Raw genomic sequence first — 18,559 nt, 5'->3', positions numbered from 1 at the left:
GAGTTCACACTGCAAGGGATCAAAGAACTGGGAAGCATAAATAAAACACCAGGGATGAGAATAGGTGAAACTACAAAAAGCAACAACACTAAATGTGATAGGACTGCCACAAATGGTCAATCAGTATGATTAAATATTTGACAATGTCTGCTCCTTCAGAGATGGGCAATAAGAAGATAATTCATACTAGAAGAAAACTAAGATGACAATAATGATGATAATGATGGTGATGAAACAACAATATTTGATCAATTTATTGTTAATGAGGAAAAGGGGCCAAAGTAGAGGGAAAACAAACAGATTTCTGAACTACTGCCTCAGAATAGTTAATGTTTAAGAAAACTATCTGTCTGAAGTGACACAGTTTATTAAGTTCTGTGGATAACAATATTTGTTTAACATCAGTCTCATCCTTTAGTGTGACTTGGTATGAATCAAAAATACATTGGACCAGTATATAGGCTAGTTAGTAAAGAGGTCTGCATTCAGACTTCTTCAGTCATAAACTGTATCAGTGAACTGTAATTCAATAACTGTCCAATCAGTATAATCCTGATTTTTAATGTTTCATAGCCAACTTATGAACACCCTACCCAAACATGTGGGAGGTTCCTCAAATAAATCGAAATATCCTCTAGTCCCCTAGTTAGTCACCTCCCCCCCCCCCCCCCCCCCTCCCTATCATTAGTGTGAAGCTTTCCCCCATTAAGATTAAACGTTCCCCAATTTACAACTGATGAGCTTTCTGTCACCAACCTTATAACTTGTTCCTGGGTACATTCTCTGTACGCAGTATCAAGAGTAAGAAACCTGTTTGGATTACAGTTTGGCTCTGGCCTGTCGTCATCAGAGAATGTAGCACTTTCATTCCGGAATGCAAGTACATGTCTATTACCATGTTTCTGCAGTTCAGATCATAGCTTTATAAAGCCTACATCATCACAGATATTATTGTATTTTTCACAGTTTAAGACCACTGTTCATCTATTGTAAAATTTTGCCTTTACTAAACTTGGATGACCCACAACTTCATTACTAATTAGCTCCTTGGTATCAAAACAGTACCAACATACTGAAGATGTAAATAAACAATAAAAAAACTACAAAATAGAAAAGTCTTCTTTTTGACCACAATTTCTTTTCATCCTCCACAAACTGAATAATATTGCCAAATCAAAATTGTGGATTTGTGATTGTGATTGTGACTGCGATTTATACACATGCTTAATATATGACTTCTCTTTATACAATTAAAGAACCAGATTTGCTAGTGTGTATCATTTTTGGAAACTTCACACTTACCTTTGGTGCTGTGTTCCACAAATGGAGTAGAAGAGCAAGAGGAAAGTGGATAATTTTACAAACAGTGAGTTGGTAAATTTGGACTATAAAAAATGTTTCTGATAATTTTCTGTAGCATTTCCATCTATTCGAACATGGCAAAAAAAAAAAAAAAAAATCTGGCAACAGTGCCCATTTGTAAACAGGGGTACCCTATCCCAACATTCAGGCAACAAGTACAAATATTTAAGCACTTAAATGTGTTCTGAAAATATTTTCAAACTTATTTCAAACACTGTTATTTATTTGTAGTCATGCATTATACATTACTTTACAAATCAAAGATCAGAAATGTAAAATTTAAAATGATCAGTTAATAAAATTTACATACAATCCCCAACAATTAGCAGCTGGAAAATAATGTGGCCAACACGTACAGTAAGTTATTAACACCACACTTTGAACACTTTAGAACACTAAATACTCTCTACAGCTGACACAATGCATAAACATAGAATATGAGTGATATTTAAAAACTTTGCAAAAAATATGACTCTTTACTGGTGAAACAGTTATTTGGGTTACTTTCCTATCCTTTAAATGTATTAGCTGACTATTTATACCTCCTGTTGCTCAAGTATAGATTTATACAATTATTTAAAAACCAATAAATACTTTTTAGTAACTGCTAGCCATCACAATTTGTCAATATATTAAGTAAGAGTTAAGTAATGTATCACTCAGTTGTGAGTGGAAGTAACTATTTTTAGAAGAAGCTGATGACTTATCAGTCATGAACAAATAACAACCAATTTGGCTATGACTTACTACAAAACTCTTTTCTGGTCAACTGTATTTCACTTCTTATACAACTGTTCTAAAATATTCATATACGAATGCTAACAACTTGCTGTAGCATTTTCACCAACCATTATGTCAACTGCTCACGAGTACTGATATTTGAGAGAGTTAGATTTAAAGTTGCAAACAAAAACAGGAAGTGCTCTTAATGTCAGATGCTGCCTTTATGGAATTCTTGCTAAACAGAAAATACTACAGTCTACACAAATTATCATCATATTCTAATAATTCAAATTAAAGGAAAACATTTTCCCCACTCAATACATAGCTGCAGCAATTTTCAGTGTTTATTTTAATGCCATGATCACACGGAAGTAAAACTCAGTGTGCAGACAGAAACTATAACCACATTCAGATAAAATTATTATCTGCTTATCCAATGGCAGTAGATCAAAAAACACAAACAAAAATTATAAGGTTCATTATTATTTGGAAGCTGCCAATCTTTACTCTAGTAAATGAGAAAATTGAAGAAATGGAACTATAAATGGTAAAACAGGGAACAACACATGACAGACACACACAAAAGGTGGGAGTCTAAGCAATCCGCCTTTCCTTTTAACCTACCCTCTCTCCCAAATGAGGAATTTACAAATAATTCCAAAATCTAGGATAGGATCATGTACTTTTCTATATGTGCCTATCAGCAAGACTTTTGCTTTCTGAAAATAAGTACCAGACAGTAATAAAGTCTCACCATTTTATAGTTTTCCTTTTGGTACAAAGAAAGCTACCAGCAAGAAGTAGGTAAGAGAAAAGTGATTTGGAAGAGGAGAGCAGAAAGAGAAAGTAAATAACTGATCTTTCCTTTCTTCTCACAGCATTTCCTTCCCATATGTCAGCATTCGCAACTGCACTTCATACCAATTCTAGCTTCTCAGATTTACTAACCTCATTATCTTATTACTGAAAAAAACGTTTCAGAAAACTACAACATTTTATAAGTTTTGTATGTATTTAATGATCTATTGCCATGTATTAAATTGATGATATTTCTACTTCTACTTTTTTCTGTCTTTAATTTAAACTAAATTTACTTACAAGTAAACTTTGTAGCAAATTAAAAACAAATGACCTATGTCTGCTTACTATAGATAAAGAGATAAGGGATCAAAACATTAGGTAATGTGCAAAAATAAATTAAAATAGTATGTAAATATGTAGGACAGTTCTGGTAGAATGTAAATAAATTAGGAGTAAAGAAGATCACTCACCAAAAGCAAAGTGACACACACACACACACACACACACACACACACACACACACACACACACACCTGTGCCCTTGCTTTGTGTTGGCATAATGTAGGGGCACAGGTAAGAGAGAGAGAGAGAGAGAGAGAGAGAGAGAGAGAGAGTGTGTGTGTGTGTGTGTGTGTGTGTGTGTCTGTGTGTGTGTGTATTTGTACCCTATCTCGACAAAGCTTGCAAATGTTATTTCTCTTTTGCATTTTGTCTGTTGACAACTCAATTCTTTTGAGTTTGGTGAGTGGTCTCCTACAATCCTAAAACAATATATAAGTTTTCAAGCTCACTGCTGAGTCACGGTAGCAGTTCAGCAGTGACTGTGTGGGTTTCAGAGACTAAAATATTAAATACTGCCAAGACTGTAAAACAGAAATGGTATGTACAGGAGAGTACGTAACCTATGGATTGTAGCACACTTCTTGTAGATATACTGTTATTTTTGTGAGGGATTTGCAACAACTAAATTTTCAATGGCTGCGCATTTAACCTCATGTTACAGTGATTACATAACCTACATCCTGCCCCATGCCCCTGCTGTCTGACCCATCCTGCTCACCTTACTAAAGTCAGCAACTGCAATGACCTGTATTTGATACCTTATCTCTTCCTGTTGGTACATAGAGAGAAGAATGGAAAGATTGTTGGCTCCATCGTTCATTCAAATGCGTTTAAGGACAATTATAATACTTTGTTGGATAATTAAAAAAAAAATCAGATTCCGTTCAAAATCCAATAGGCTCTTAGAAACTACCTTCCACTAAAATTACTATCAAAAGCAAATCCTCTTTTGCAACATGACAAAATTGTATAAATGCAAAGCAATATGTATAATAGACAACTGCTCACAGATTCAATTGGCCAAATACGTGAATTCCGAGACCTCTCCCTATGTTCGCAACAGTTGATTGTAAAAGATATTGCTTAACTGATACTCACCAGTGATGACAAGACGGCCCTTTGTTGCACTTAGTCGTGTTTCTCCACTAAGTCTGTGTTTTGTACGACACTGATATGATTTGTAACCATCTTCAGGTCCTACATCTCTGATATGTAATTCACCCGATGGTAAAACTATGTACTTTCCATCTGAAAATGTGTTTGTAACTTCTATATTTCAAAATATTACACTTTTAACATCCAGTTCCCAAAGAAAACTGAGCACATAGCTTTAACTTTAATTGAATGTTCAATCCTTTACCCACACTTAGCCCAAGTGTTAAGGACAACCTTGCAGCCAGAGAATAAGCAATTACTTTATTTAATTTCTTCATAATACATTAAAGTTTATATCATTAACTGCAAAGAGCATATAAATTCATAATATTAAAACTATACAGTTCAATGAACAGATGGAACTTTCAATTTCAAAATAACAAAGCCATTCAGTATCTCTCTTCATTTTAAATATGAAATTATAATATCAAAATATTGGCACTCACTGGGTGAAACAACTATCAATGATTTGGGTTAACATAAGACTGAAATAAAGATTCAAAACTATTTTTCCTTCTAAACTTCAGTTTCCCAGACAGAAATGCCATTAAAAAATAAAAAAGTGTGTGTTTTATTTGAGAACTGGAGTGTTTTAATCAAATTACTAATGTATTTTTTTTTTCACTTAAACCAAACGTGTACCATAGGCCTATAGTACAGTTCTCTTTTTTCAAAGTGTCTGCAACACACCAGTTTCAGCTTATGCTAAGTAATAAATATGAGATTCAAGCCCTCAGTAGAATAAATAGTGAATTATCACATACATTTCGAATCAAATGTGTCTTCCAACATACATGTATGCAAATGGGGATTTGTTGCAAAAATTAATGCTGCATAGGTATGACATACAAAAAAAGAGAACATTGTGAATGGTTTAAGTGAAATAAACAGAAAATAGCACTAACAAGAACACTGATTCAAGGACAAACCATTATGCATGCATTAAAGTTTTATTCTTACTCAACATAATACAAATATTTACACTTGATTCACGTAAAAATTACAAATGCTCATGCATGCATCTTCTTAATATAATTCACACAATATTCATGCAATTTTAATGAAACAATAATAAAAAGACAAGCTTACAACAAATTAAAGAAAAGTATGCACTTTGAGACACAAGTGAAAATGTCTTAAAAAAAGGTGGAGCATTTTGCTGCTCTGCCTCTGAAGTACTGCAGCTCTATAAGGTATAGACTTTCAACCAGTTTTCGTCTCAAATACAGTTTCAGTTATTTCGTCACTCTCAAAACTTCAAAAGAATTCTGCCCTGCACGCAATTCAAAGGCAAAGCACTGCAGATCTCACACTGAAGACAGATGGTATATCTCCAACTGTTCAACCTCTTGTACCAAAGATCAGTTACCTTAATAAATGTGAAATGATCATTCAGTTTGAGATGGTAACAAAACATGTTTAAGAAAAGAAAGGTGATGGGCCTGCTTCATCTGTTGTATGAAATTTCTCTTTTTTTCAGATTCTTTAATGTTCTGAACCGCTGTGTGAAAATACCATCTCTCTTAGTGACATATGAAACTCAAATTTATGTAAAGATAACATGGCCTTCGTAGAATGCTAGTCAACCTGTAAGTAAAAACAAAATAACTACACTGCTGGTACCATAGTCTGTGCTGTCCATATAGATCTCTCTGCCAGTATCCTCCAACCATGATGACACAAAGACGTAATCAGCTACAAAACTTGGAATGTGACACTTAATTATTGCTGTATTTCCTCTCAAGACATGTTCATCCATTACATTCACTTCATAATGCTGAGTCACAACTGAAAATAAGTGGGAAATGTCAAACTTACATGCCATTAATGAGAGGCTGAATGCTGCTAGAAGGATTAAAGAATTTGGTATCACTTTAGGAAAAGATCTGCTTACACTGTGAAAATTTGGAAGGCTCGATTCAAATACCTATGATTCATGGACTCATTTTCGTGGACATTTATAACGTGGTCACTCTGTAAGTACAATTCTGAGTAAGCTTCTTAATATAATACATTAAAATCTGTATTGAAACCCATCCATACCATAATCAGTGGGAGGAAGATACCGTGTTCCCTGAGTATCTTCCCAAGATATTATTTCGACATAATCAGATACAAATGATGGGATGTTGCACTTGAACACAGCAGTATTACCCTTAATGACAAAGACGTCATAAACCTGTGCCTCATAATACTGGTTCACCACTGTAACAAAATTGAAGTAAATGAAGTGAGCAAACATAAGGCAAAATAGCCATTTAACAACATTCATGGCCACATCTCTGTACACAATGCATCTTAGACACCATTGGGCAAACAGCACCTGAAATGAATCCAAACATTAGCTAATCTACTGCAAATAAAACAGTGCCCCAAGAAGAACCACTGTTGTAAAGGAGTGAAGTACAGAAGTAAGATAAACACAATAATAACATCAGCATGTGCACCAGCAGTTTTTTCTTTTTTTTCCCTTCCCCTAAGGAAAATTCTATGTTGTTAGTTATTATATGGGATTTTTAGTATATTACCATAAGAGTTGCCTGCAGAAATGGAGAATCTGCTGCCATCATCTGCGACCCACTCGACAACTTCCACAAAATCAGCCACAAAACTAGGGACCAGACATTTCAAAGTTGCAGTATTACCACGAAGTACAAATTCATCAATCACTCTGCTTTGGTAGAACTGGTGAACCACTGCAGTAATAAGGTAATACATGACGCATTAGCGATATCTACAGCAAAGAAACAATTACCGTAGTCAGGGCCAGGGTAGTATGTATTTCCATGGCTATCCATCCACATTTCAACAGACACAAAATCAGCAACAAAACTTGGTACTTCACATTTCATTACAGCAGTGTTTCCACGAATGACATATTCATTGTCAGCTTCTGCTTCATAAGGCTGTGTAACAACTGTAAGCATTTAAGTATGTCACATAAAACATTACTTCACAGCTGTAGGCATCAAGGTGCAAATTAAAAACACAACTCAACAACTGTATATGCAAGCTATCATGGCTCACTGGGTATCTGCCTATTTGCTATTTCTCAGCTGAAAAACGAATGAGAAAACACATCTCAGTTGATGCATGATAGTAGAGACTAAGAGTAGTTTTTGGCAAGTTCTACAGATGACAGTAGTCCTCCATTTAAAGGAATCCTGAAATTTTAAGCCAAGTAGACATTAATGTATTTTACAATTTCTGTACTGTACGTGGCCTAAACCTTTCCACATGAAATCCTACAGAACATTCTGCAACACCAAATAAAGGGAAATCCTTGAAAAATACAAGAGAAACAACATTAAACTTATAAAATAATAGCAACTAATTTGTTATAACAGATATGATGTGTTAGCCTGATCTATTACCATAGTCATTAGCTGTATTGTGAGTATGAACAGTTCCATCATCTGCAATCCATGAGTCAACAGTCACAAAATCTGCTACGAAACTAGGAATCTTGCATTTCATAACAGCACTGTTACCACGGATCACATACTCATTTTCAGCCTCTGTAACGTAGTACTGTGAAACAACTGAAAAAAAGTCCAGAAATTAACAGTAGTCTCAAAGTACTAAATCATGTATTTTAGAATGTAACCGGCAGCACGGCTGGCAGAGTAGAAAGATGAAGGAACACCAACATTGCTGTTCACAACAAAAACAATACGTAACTGACGCCATGTTTTCTCTTTACATTTTGTATTCTTATTTTATATATAGGGTTTCATGAAGTATACTGAATTGATTTTTTTACCATATTGATTTTCAGCTGGAAAGTAAACTTCACCCGTATCAGATATCCATGACTCAACTTGAACAAAATCAGCAACAAAGGAAGGTATGCTGCATTTAAGGATTGCCGTATTGCCTCGAATTACATATTCAGTCATGATTTCAGCCTCATAAAACTGATTAACCACTGTAAAAAAGGACAAAATTACAAGAATGATGAAGTCCAATGGTCACACCTGAAGTATCATGCAATGACTGCAACGTATACTGCTCAACCTTCAAAAAGAAAAATTGATCAGATTAATGTCATAGCTAAACAAAATGAAAGCTATCAAATTTGTAAATGTGCACAATGACACAAAACTAACTGATCAATTATAAATACACTGTAATTACCATAATCAGAGGAAGGAAGGTACAAAGACCGATCACTGCCAACCCAGGCTTCAACTTTGACAAAGTCAGCAACAAATGACGGAATGGTGCATTTCAGAACAGCAGTGTTTCCCCGTATCACATATTCTGACACGACTTCTGCTTCGTAGTACTGATTTACAACTGAAGAATTTTCAGAAGAATATAGTTAAAGCCTGGATCAAACTTAGAGGCTAAGGCAAGTACATACATTGATGTTTATTTCCAATTAAGACATATGACCTCCTCAAAAAATGAAAAGATGGTCGAAACTTGTGCCATGGCAAATGTTTACAGGAAGTGAAATGAAAAATCTGAAAAACATGAATTTTCTGGATGACACTTTTACACTAAAGTCTCCAAATGTAGTATACATACTACACATGTGGGTACTTAGTTACAACTTGTGATATGCATATCACTGAGCACACAGTATACACACATGCCAACAGTGTTACTTGAAACAGTGTACAAGATAAACTAAATTGAGATAAGCTCCAAATGAATGAGAACAACCTAAAATACTTTTAGAAGACAGAAGAAAACTCAATGAAATTTCCCTTGAGTCAAACACACACTCTATCTTGTATCCTTCAACTTTTTTTGTTATTAAAATTCTGTAGTTGCAACACATCTATTAAAAAGCAGCATTTGTCTGGTAACCCTATTTTTTATGCCTATCATTACAGCTGACAGCGAGGAAATCTATCCTCAAGCAATCTACCACATCACACACATTAACAAATGCATGGTAGGTAAATGTCCCGAGTTTGAGCCTCTGTCTGGTACATAGTTTTAATTTGCCAGGAAGTTGCAAATAGCAATCAGAGGCAATGGATGGAAATGTTTTATGAATAAAAGTCCATCAACTATCAACATTTCAGTTTTTTATTTGCCTACAAATATTTCAGAGTGTAAGATCTATCTTCAGGGGTTATAAGTTCCAATTGAGGCTTTCCATCATGGCCAGGTGAAACAGCAAAACACCTTAATTTGGAATTTGCAAAATGTATTTTATTTGTGTTACCTTTCATCGATCTCTGTCTTACACATGCATAGTCCTTTTCCTTACTCATTGCTCCCAGTTTTACTGTTCACATGTAGTGAACTGCAATTTCTCAGATCAATTAATTAGAAAAAAGAAAACAGACTGACAGAGATTTTAACATTTTGATACCAATTCTGCCATGCTGATATGACACTGAAGATGAGTTATGCAAGATTCATAGTTCCCACTGTTTTCAGTCTAAGAATTCTACAGAGCAGTAATAATCTGCTTAGGTAATAACAGAGACCTTTTACAACGACGATCAAACAGTATGCAAATTAACAAGATGAGTCTGTTGAATTACACTATTACACACTCACATATTAAAATCACACACTTTTGGCCTCCCGTGGATATCTGTAAAGAAGATCTGATTACATGAAGGAGTCAGCTGCTGGAAAGTTTGAGTAGGGCAGTTACCATTGAGAAAGGAGTTGTCACCATATGTGTATGAATGACCAGCATCATCTTGCCAGGAAACCACAGTCACAAAATCAGCAACAAATGATGGAATACTGCATTTCAAAACTGCTGAATTTCCACGTATCACATATTCGTTGTTAACTTCAGTCTGGTAAAACTGCTGAACAACTGAAAATTAAAATATTCCTAAGAGAATGCATGGGTTAAGATGTTCCGACTCTTTGACGTTTAAATTATATGCCATAATTTTGATTTACCGTAATTTGTTTCTGATGGATAGAATGTCTCTCCTTGATCAGTATGCCAAGACACAACACTGACAAAATCAGCTACAAAGGAGGGCACCTGGCATTTCAACACTGCAGAATTACCCCGTATTGCATATTCCTTGTTTACATCTGTATCATAGAACTGCTGAACAACTGCAATTATATATAGAAAGCAATCACTTACCCTTTCCCCCATTAAACTAAACATCTGTTATTACTGTTGCCTCAGCAAGAAAGTGAAGAAATAATTTTAGCTTTGTGTGAAACGAGCAGGATGGAACCTTCTCTCTCAGTTTGTGTGCGCGCGCATGTTTGTGTGTGTGTGTGTGTGTGTGTGTGTGTGTGTGGGATGGGGGAGAGGGTGGTGAGTGTGCATTTCATAGTATAATAAGCCATTCCCTCAAGAATAGACTGAAGTAACTGAAAGTTTGTAAAAATACTGCCATAGCTAAATGACAACTATATAGGGAAGGGATAAAATGATCATCCTTCCCAGAATAGATCTGGAACCAAGCAAGCACTATTCTGAAAACACTGATTGCCTCCTGCATTTTCAGTACTGTAAATTCCTATACCAAGAGCAGAACCAAAACAAAATGCTTAGAAAACAGACATAAAATACTTACTTGGAACACAATGCGTGTAATACAAAAATTTTCAAGGCATCACCACATGAAAAAATAAAAAAAATAAAAACAAAGAGCAATGACATGTCATAAAAATGTCTGAAAACCAAAGAAGTGGATTTTCCAGGAATGAAGAGAGTAAACAATTTTGTAACCAAACATTAAAGGAAGGAGATGCTAGAAATTGTAATCAATGAAGAGAAAAGTGTTAATGCAGTAGTTATACTATTTCTTAGTACAATATCCCTTATCTTGATGATATTTTTAGGTTTTTAGGAGAAAAATTTTATCTGGCACTTAACATTAGTGTCCTCCTAATATGACCATAAAAGGAAGAGAGGTCATGAAGAGGTATAGGGAAAATTACTCATGCAAATAATGTCCAGTCTCTGGTAAACTTAGTTTATAAACTTACTGTCTGTTTTACAACAGCCACTTTTGGGTTTTGTTGTGTTTCTAAAGAAAACATTACTTCAACAATCTTAGCACATTTACAGATTCTATTCGTATAGTTTTAACAGTTTTAGACATTTAACAGTTTTCTGTTGGGCTGTTATTTCATTTAGATCAAAATTAAATACTCTAGTTTTCAAAATAGGAGATTTTCACCATTTTCTGTACCTATACAACTTTTTTGTTACTTATGTTATAAAATGGTTTGCTTTAAAATCAGTCTTCATACAAAGATGGACTTCAAGTTTTGATTAACCTGTTTACTACAATGTTTTTAAGAAAATTCTGGAATACTTTAGATAGAGGATTCACTTGAGAAATGGCTAACAAAATGTGAAATGATGACATATGAAGTTCAGCAAATGATGAAAGGCCTACGTAAGTATCATTTGGTTTCTTTTCCTATTCTGCTAGCGGGTCTCTACACAAGTTATCCACATAACTGACAGATATGCCCTTCAAAAGAGAGACAATAATAAAACAATGAGAGCTCAAGCTATTGCAGGCATTGTTACAGTTCATGAATAAAGAATAACAACAGCCAGTAAGTCATGTCAGTTCATCTGATGTTGAAATCAACAGTTATTCGTGCAGGTAAAGAAGAAAGGTTTTAGAATACTGTCAACATCAAACTGACTAGAACTGGAGTACTCAATAAATTCCTAACGAACCTATCTAAGCAAATAAATAAAACAGGATAACCAGATCGAATCTGAATCCCATTGCTACCGAACATGAATCCCGTGTCTTAACCACTTCATAAGTTCGTCAAATAATGAAGGTTTGAATAGATAAATAGAATGAACCAGTTTGATAGATATCATCAGAGAAGACTCTTTATCTTTTAGGTACAGTAGATAGATATCATCAGAGAAGACTCTTATCTTTTAGATACAGTACTTTTCACTTCAGAATCTGTTAGACTAAAAAAAAACCAGAGGAGGGTCTTGGAAAAAGGTAAACCATTAACAAGCTTGCACTTAAAGCCATAACTATATACTGCAATAAGGTGAAGGACAAAATACAACCATTACACATCACTTGGCTTATTTCTCTGCAATTGTTTTTGTTGTGAAACTACACACTTATTTATATTTAGATGCTGCATACACATGTCTGTCTCAGTCTATGGTTGCATGTGATGTTTCCTTTGCTTTATTGGTCTGCTGCCCTCTTGGGCCTAAGCTTTTCCCCTCCCTTTCTTTCAAATTCCTTGAGGTTTCATTTCGGGATGTTTCAGAGTATTCCTTAAATCTGAATAAAATTAGTATCCACAGCACAATTTTGCTCTCTGGAGCCAAATACTGTTTCTGTTGCTCCCTCAAATCAATTTCTTCACACCTCATACACCAATATGAATTTCCATGCATGTGTTTACGTATCACTGAAAGTACGATAAGAAATCATCTTGTCTACATTGTTTTTGAGACACAGATACACACCTGTCATGAAACTGTATGGCAGCTCATATGCAACAAATGCTCCCAAACTCATCAACCTCAGAATTAAAACAATGCAATGTCATAACTGTGACAAGAAATAATTCTTCAGCTTATGAAATAAAAATCTCATTTGACAATGAATGAAAGCAACAGAGGACAGACAAAAATCAGTAGGAAGTTTTCATAGACAACAATATAGTTAATTATATCTATGCAGGTGGAATACTGCAATGATTAGAATTAGTTTTGATAATGGCACATGATAGCTCCTCTTTGTTCTTATTGTAACTAACTTTTCTCAATTGTCAACCTCAAAACTTCAATGAAAATGTGTGTGGAGGAAAAATAGTAGGCATAATATCTAAGGGTAAGAATATTATTAATGTGTGTGTGTGTGTGTGTGTGTGTGTGTGTGTGTGTGTGTGTGTGTGTGTGCGCGCGCACACACTTGCACATGTGTAAATAAGTGAACATAAAAAAAAACAAGAGGAAAGACATCCGAAAATGTAGTGATGAGACTTGGGTCCTGTAAAAAATGTTGGACAAAGGTCATTTGCAAAATGTTCATACTCAACTTTAGGTATGCAGTGAGAATCAAATATATTATTTCAAGCCACTAAGTAACTTTTCTTAAAATTTCACATATTTGTAATAAAAATGTGATATGAACATATATTTTTACATATAAGTACAAGTGCTATGTTCATGGTACACACATTGAAATGAATCTCCCTGCAAAACTAACATAAGAGGTTTATACTGTAGCTTCAATTGTAAAAATTAAATTCATGTGATTCCCCAGAATTATGCAACCCTTTCAGACTGATGCCAATTTAGGGACCTGCTTCTTAATCAATACTGTTTTCTTGAGTTTCACAGAAAAAGTGATAAACAGTCCCAATGTGATTAATTAAGAGCACATAAAAACTAATTCAGTATGATCAGGGATTTGAGCTCCCAACTCACTCCATCTAATCTAAGAGGGTGGAAACTTCTTGGTCTCAAGATTCGTTTGGTCACAATTTCACAAACATAATAAGTTTACACTACATTTAGATCTTCTGCAGTGTAAGGAGAACCAGCCTAACAACTGTCCACCACATTATTTAATCCAATATTAAAAACTTTAAATTTGCTTCTAAAATATTGAAATTCTCTTCTATTATAGAGTTTCCTCCCATTTATTGTTCAATGTCTGTACCATAATCACTGAAAAAATTAACAGCAAGAAAGGGAAAAAGGAAGCACACAGACTCAGATCACAATGTATAACATAGAATGTTCTACAGCAGACCAATGGTTTCTTTATTATGAAACTGCCAAATTTATAAATTTTAATATAGTTAGACATTTTACTGTAACTGCTTTGATTACTTCCCATCAACCAGGATGACTTGCTAACCCCTTCAACTTTATTTCATATTTCTGAACTACTTAAGAAGCTTCAGGAAACAACAGTCAATTGTCATCAGCATGCTTGAACTGGGCTGCATTTTTTTAACATGTTATTTGCCTGCTGATTTTTCCTTCACAATTACATAGATATGTTAAAACTTTATTTCGGGAAAAAATTTGCAAGACAAAGAAAAATACTGTTAAGTATGTAAGATGACAAAGTGATTATCCAATATTCAGTTGATGTCATTTGATGTCAACAAATACAAACTGAACTATACTGCAAGCCAACGATGCTGGATGCAGAAGACTCCTGTGATATGCCTTCACTTTTGATGCCTTTTAATGAAAAGCTGTCTCATCTCATATTGATTATATTTGTCCACCTGATGATTACTTACATCAAAACAAGTTGAAAAAATAAAAAATATTAACAACACAAATTTTGGTAGTATTACAATGTTTTTTTTTTTTTCTTTTTTTCATTTCCCCTTCACTTCCTATGAATTCTCCTTCCTCCTCATCATGTTATTTATATTTCATCCACCTTCAATCACTCTGTAATTCTTTTCTTCATAGACAAGGACATTTCTGTTTGTCCATCATATCTGAAATATTTTGGTTGTTCAAAATTGGACATTTATGGCCTATGCTTCATTCCTCTTCACATCATACATTCTCAAAATGAGGTTCAGCAAAATCTATTTTGCTTTCTTGCTTTGTTTTTAAATAAATACTATGTCCTGCCTTTTCAGATTTTTGTCTGGTTCATCGGTTGGTTTGTTGCTTAAAGGGACTAAACTACTAAGGTCATCAGTCTGGATCTCCATAAATGGATGAAGTATTGAAAGAAAATGTGGGATGCATGCCACTTACAGGTTGCTAAACCATTTATTGTAGCATTCAGTCGTGGTTACTTTTATTATCACAAGTGCAATTTTATTGCGGCTGCGTGGTGACATGAATACAAAACATATACTTCCTATCTTCATTTCGCAGTTGTCACTGTAACACACAGGGTTCGACACACAGGAATCTACAGAAATGTCTACTCCTATCTAGGTACTGCTCCTCAGGCATCAAAAACATTACATGAGCTTCCAAAATTATTATTATATTTGAAATTTTGCAGTGAGCAATAATTACATCAGAAGTTGAAATAGTTGTTTCAGGTAGCAAAAAACAACAGTGCTCCAGTAAAATATTTGTAAGAAGAAGAAAATAAGATGAGGTGCAAAATTTTTAAGAAAGATGCTATTTTGTACAACATAAGAATTAACTATATTATTTAACATCTGGATGAAATGTCTATATTTTGTAATGATGCAATTTGAAGAGTAATGTGTTGAACTTCATAATTATGCCCATAAGATTTAATTGTTCCAAAATTTCTGAATATTTCAGAAAATTTACAGATGAATGTAACTGAACAACAAGCAAATGATGCACTGAAAGACTTGTTCAGCAACAACAAAAGAGTTGTATTTAACACCCATCCTTTATGAAATTAAAAAAGTCTGAGGCTGGCATGTGCACAACCTTCAGCAGCACTCAAACTTGTGAGAGAACTTTCCTAAAAATAAAATAATTAAGTCTGCAATGCAACTGACAGATGAACAAGTGCATCACATTGTAAGAATCAGTGCAACTAAAGTTGATGTAGTCAAGTTGATGTCCAGTTTGCAAGCCCAAGCATCTTAAAACTGACTACACTTATCAAATTATCCATTCTTTTTAAAATGTAGCCTAACAGTATAACAGAGCTTATCTTTTGACTAACGAATGAATCAAAGTAATTCTATTACAAATTGTATTGCTCAAGTTATAGAAGTTTTATTTTAAATGAAGTATATCATACAAAATATGTTAAATTTTGTTTGACTATTTTAGCCTTTCAGGTGAACACACTACCTAACTGATGTAAAACTTCTGTGATTACAATGCAAAAAACCTTGAAAATAAGGAATGTAAGATGGTGACATTTGATTGACAAACAACTTTTTCTCAAGTTCTGAAAGGTCACCAAAAGTTGTAGATATGCCACTAGCATGTTAGAAGAAGGGATGGTGTCCTTCTTATTTATTAATTCTGACTGATTGATGAAATCTTTCCATCCGTAGGTAACAGAATTTAGAATCAAATGTTTGATCTCGTAGTGGAGAAATTTTTTTCAGTGCATCAGCATTTTTCTTGTGTCAATCCTTGCTTTATCTAAGTCCATATTGCTTCAGCTTATTTTGACAACTAGCTGTCTCATTCATCACTGATAAATGTAACCAAATTCTGTTGTCCACAATCAATAGTTTCAAAAATTCTGAAAATTCATTCTCCTTCATATATTTTCCTCAAATGGAATTTGTATTTGCCAACAGATAATGTGTAATCAAGCTGTTATTAAAATGATACTGAAATGTTTCGAACTATGTTTAGTTTCTTAATATAATTACTGAAAATTCACTTTCTCATTATTTCATCAACTCCTCCACTGGAAACATGTGCAGCCCAGAAAATATTGAGGTTTTGACCATGCAGACTGTCGATATTAAATGGTTGCCAACCCCTGTTCTAAATAAAGCTATGTACAAATATCAGACTCAAATAGCATAATCATTCTGATAAATGTGTGAAATCCAGTTCAAGTACCTTACAAGAAAAGCAACTGTTATCACAATGATACTTTCTGACTGCATGCTTCCTTTTTTACATAAGTATTTCATTTTAGGCACAACACGCAAGGTGCAGAAACAAGACAAATCAGCCAAATAACATACATATAATAATACACATGATGGAAATGGAAGGTAACCACTTACTCAGCATACAGCTGAGACATTAAACACACACACACACACACACACACACACACACAGAGAGAGAGAGAGAGAGAGAGAGAGAGAGAGAAGAAAGGGAAGGGTAAACTGGCTGATAAAATAGCAGTAAAGTTAAAGGATGGAGGCAGTGTCATGAGTGATAAAATATCAGGGTTATAGGGATCAGAAAAGACCCCTCTTTAGGGTAGGGAGGACAGAAAGAAACCAAGTTTTAAGAGAGGTTAGGATTGAGAGAAACCTTCAGTTTGAGAATGGAACCACAAAACATAATTCTAGCTTATTTCATCAGCATAAACAGCTGTTGGTTCAGAATTTTGAACACTCAGCAGGAATTTCTACTCTACCCAATTTTAACTCAGTCAATGTGAAATGTAAGCTCTCTTCACAGCATCAAAATATTCGAAGACAGAGAAATAAAAATAATGAATTAATTATCTGCATAGATAAATCAGAGTTCTCAAACCCAGCTGACATAATCTACCTCTCTGAACATCATGTGACCAGTGGTATATAACTTTTAATTGTTAGAGGATTTAGGTTAGCATCTCACTTTAGTAGAGCAGAAATGGGGAAAGAGGGAGTTGCCACATTCATCAGCAGCTGTCATAAATTTAAGAACATAGACATACATAAACTTTGCCTTGAACAGCATATGGAAGCATGTCTAACAGACGTAGAATTTCATAAAAAATCCTTCATAATATTAAGTGTATATCAAGCATCTGCAGGTAACTTTAATCTGTTCATAAACCACCTAGAAGCTGTACTGGCCCATTTAACAACCAAAAACAAAGAAATAGTGGTTGCTGGTGACTTTGATGTAGATTTCCTTAAAGACTCTCCCAACAAGAACTTATTTGAGTTAGTAACACTATCATTTTGCTTGATTCCCACTGTAAAGTTCCCAATTAGGGTAGCCAGTTGCTCACAGACAGCCACTGATAATATCTTTATAGAAAAGTCCAATGAACAAAATTATATTACAAAACCAATAGTCAATGGCCTCTCAGACCACAGTCAATGGCCTCTCAGACCATGGCATGTAGTTCCTTCTGTTAAATGTTAATACTGAACAGGATATAAAATCTGTTAAATCTGAACTCAAGAGGGTAATCAATACACCAAATATTGATTATTTTAGGACACTCCTCAGAGACATTCACCTGAGTGATGTCTACAGTGTTCACGGTATGAAAGAAAAAAGGAACACTTTTCTAATAAAGTGCTTACCTTACTTGAACACAGTTTTCCCCCAAAACTAACCAAGATTAGAGCAAAATCTACAAAGAATCCACGGGTTACTCAAGGAATAGAGGTATCTTGTAAAACAAAAAGAAAACTGTATCTTTCAATCCGAAACACTTCTGATGTTGATGCTATAGCACATTACAAGAAATACTGCAAACTATTAAAGATTGTAATACGGACTTCAAAGCAAATATATTACAAGGAAAAGAGAGCTATTTAGATAACAAAATAAAGACAATATGGGATATAGTGAAGGAGGAGACTGGTAGAACCAGACATGAAGAAG

The 18,559-nt window shown here is 34.4% G+C and overlaps 1 protein-coding gene across 24 annotated transcripts in view; it reads right to left on the bottom strand.

Annotated features, from left to right (window-relative positions):
- Positions 1-18,559, bottom strand: part of LOC126278103 (Down syndrome cell adhesion molecule-like protein Dscam2) — an 810,453-nt gene that overhangs the window by 500,484 nt on the left and 291,410 nt on the right. For 11 of the 24 annotated variants that reach the window (XM_049977959.1, XM_049977961.1, XM_049977970.1 and 8 more), the window contains exons 5-6: positions 10,007-10,177; positions 4,327-4,476 (exon numbers count right to left, since the gene is read on the bottom strand). In XM_049977959.1, coding sequence (XP_049833916.1) covers positions 4,327-4,476; positions 10,007-10,177 — 321 coding nt within the window. Of the gene's footprint in view, positions 1-4,326; positions 4,477-6,426; positions 6,589-6,911; positions 7,080-8,146; positions 8,312-10,006; positions 10,178-10,266; positions 10,432-18,559 lie in introns of all 24 variants that reach the window. The other 13 variants (XM_049977979.1, XM_049977968.1, XM_049977977.1 and 10 more) reach the window with 4 other exon arrangements.

This window comes from Schistocerca gregaria, chromosome 6, assembly GCF_023897955.1.
Source record: "Schistocerca gregaria isolate iqSchGreg1 chromosome 6, iqSchGreg1.2, whole genome shotgun sequence".
NCBI lineage: Eukaryota > Metazoa > Arthropoda > Insecta > Orthoptera > Acrididae > Schistocerca > Schistocerca gregaria.
Note: the sequence above shows the minus strand (reverse complement) of the source record. Positions and strands in the feature narration are given on the sequence as shown.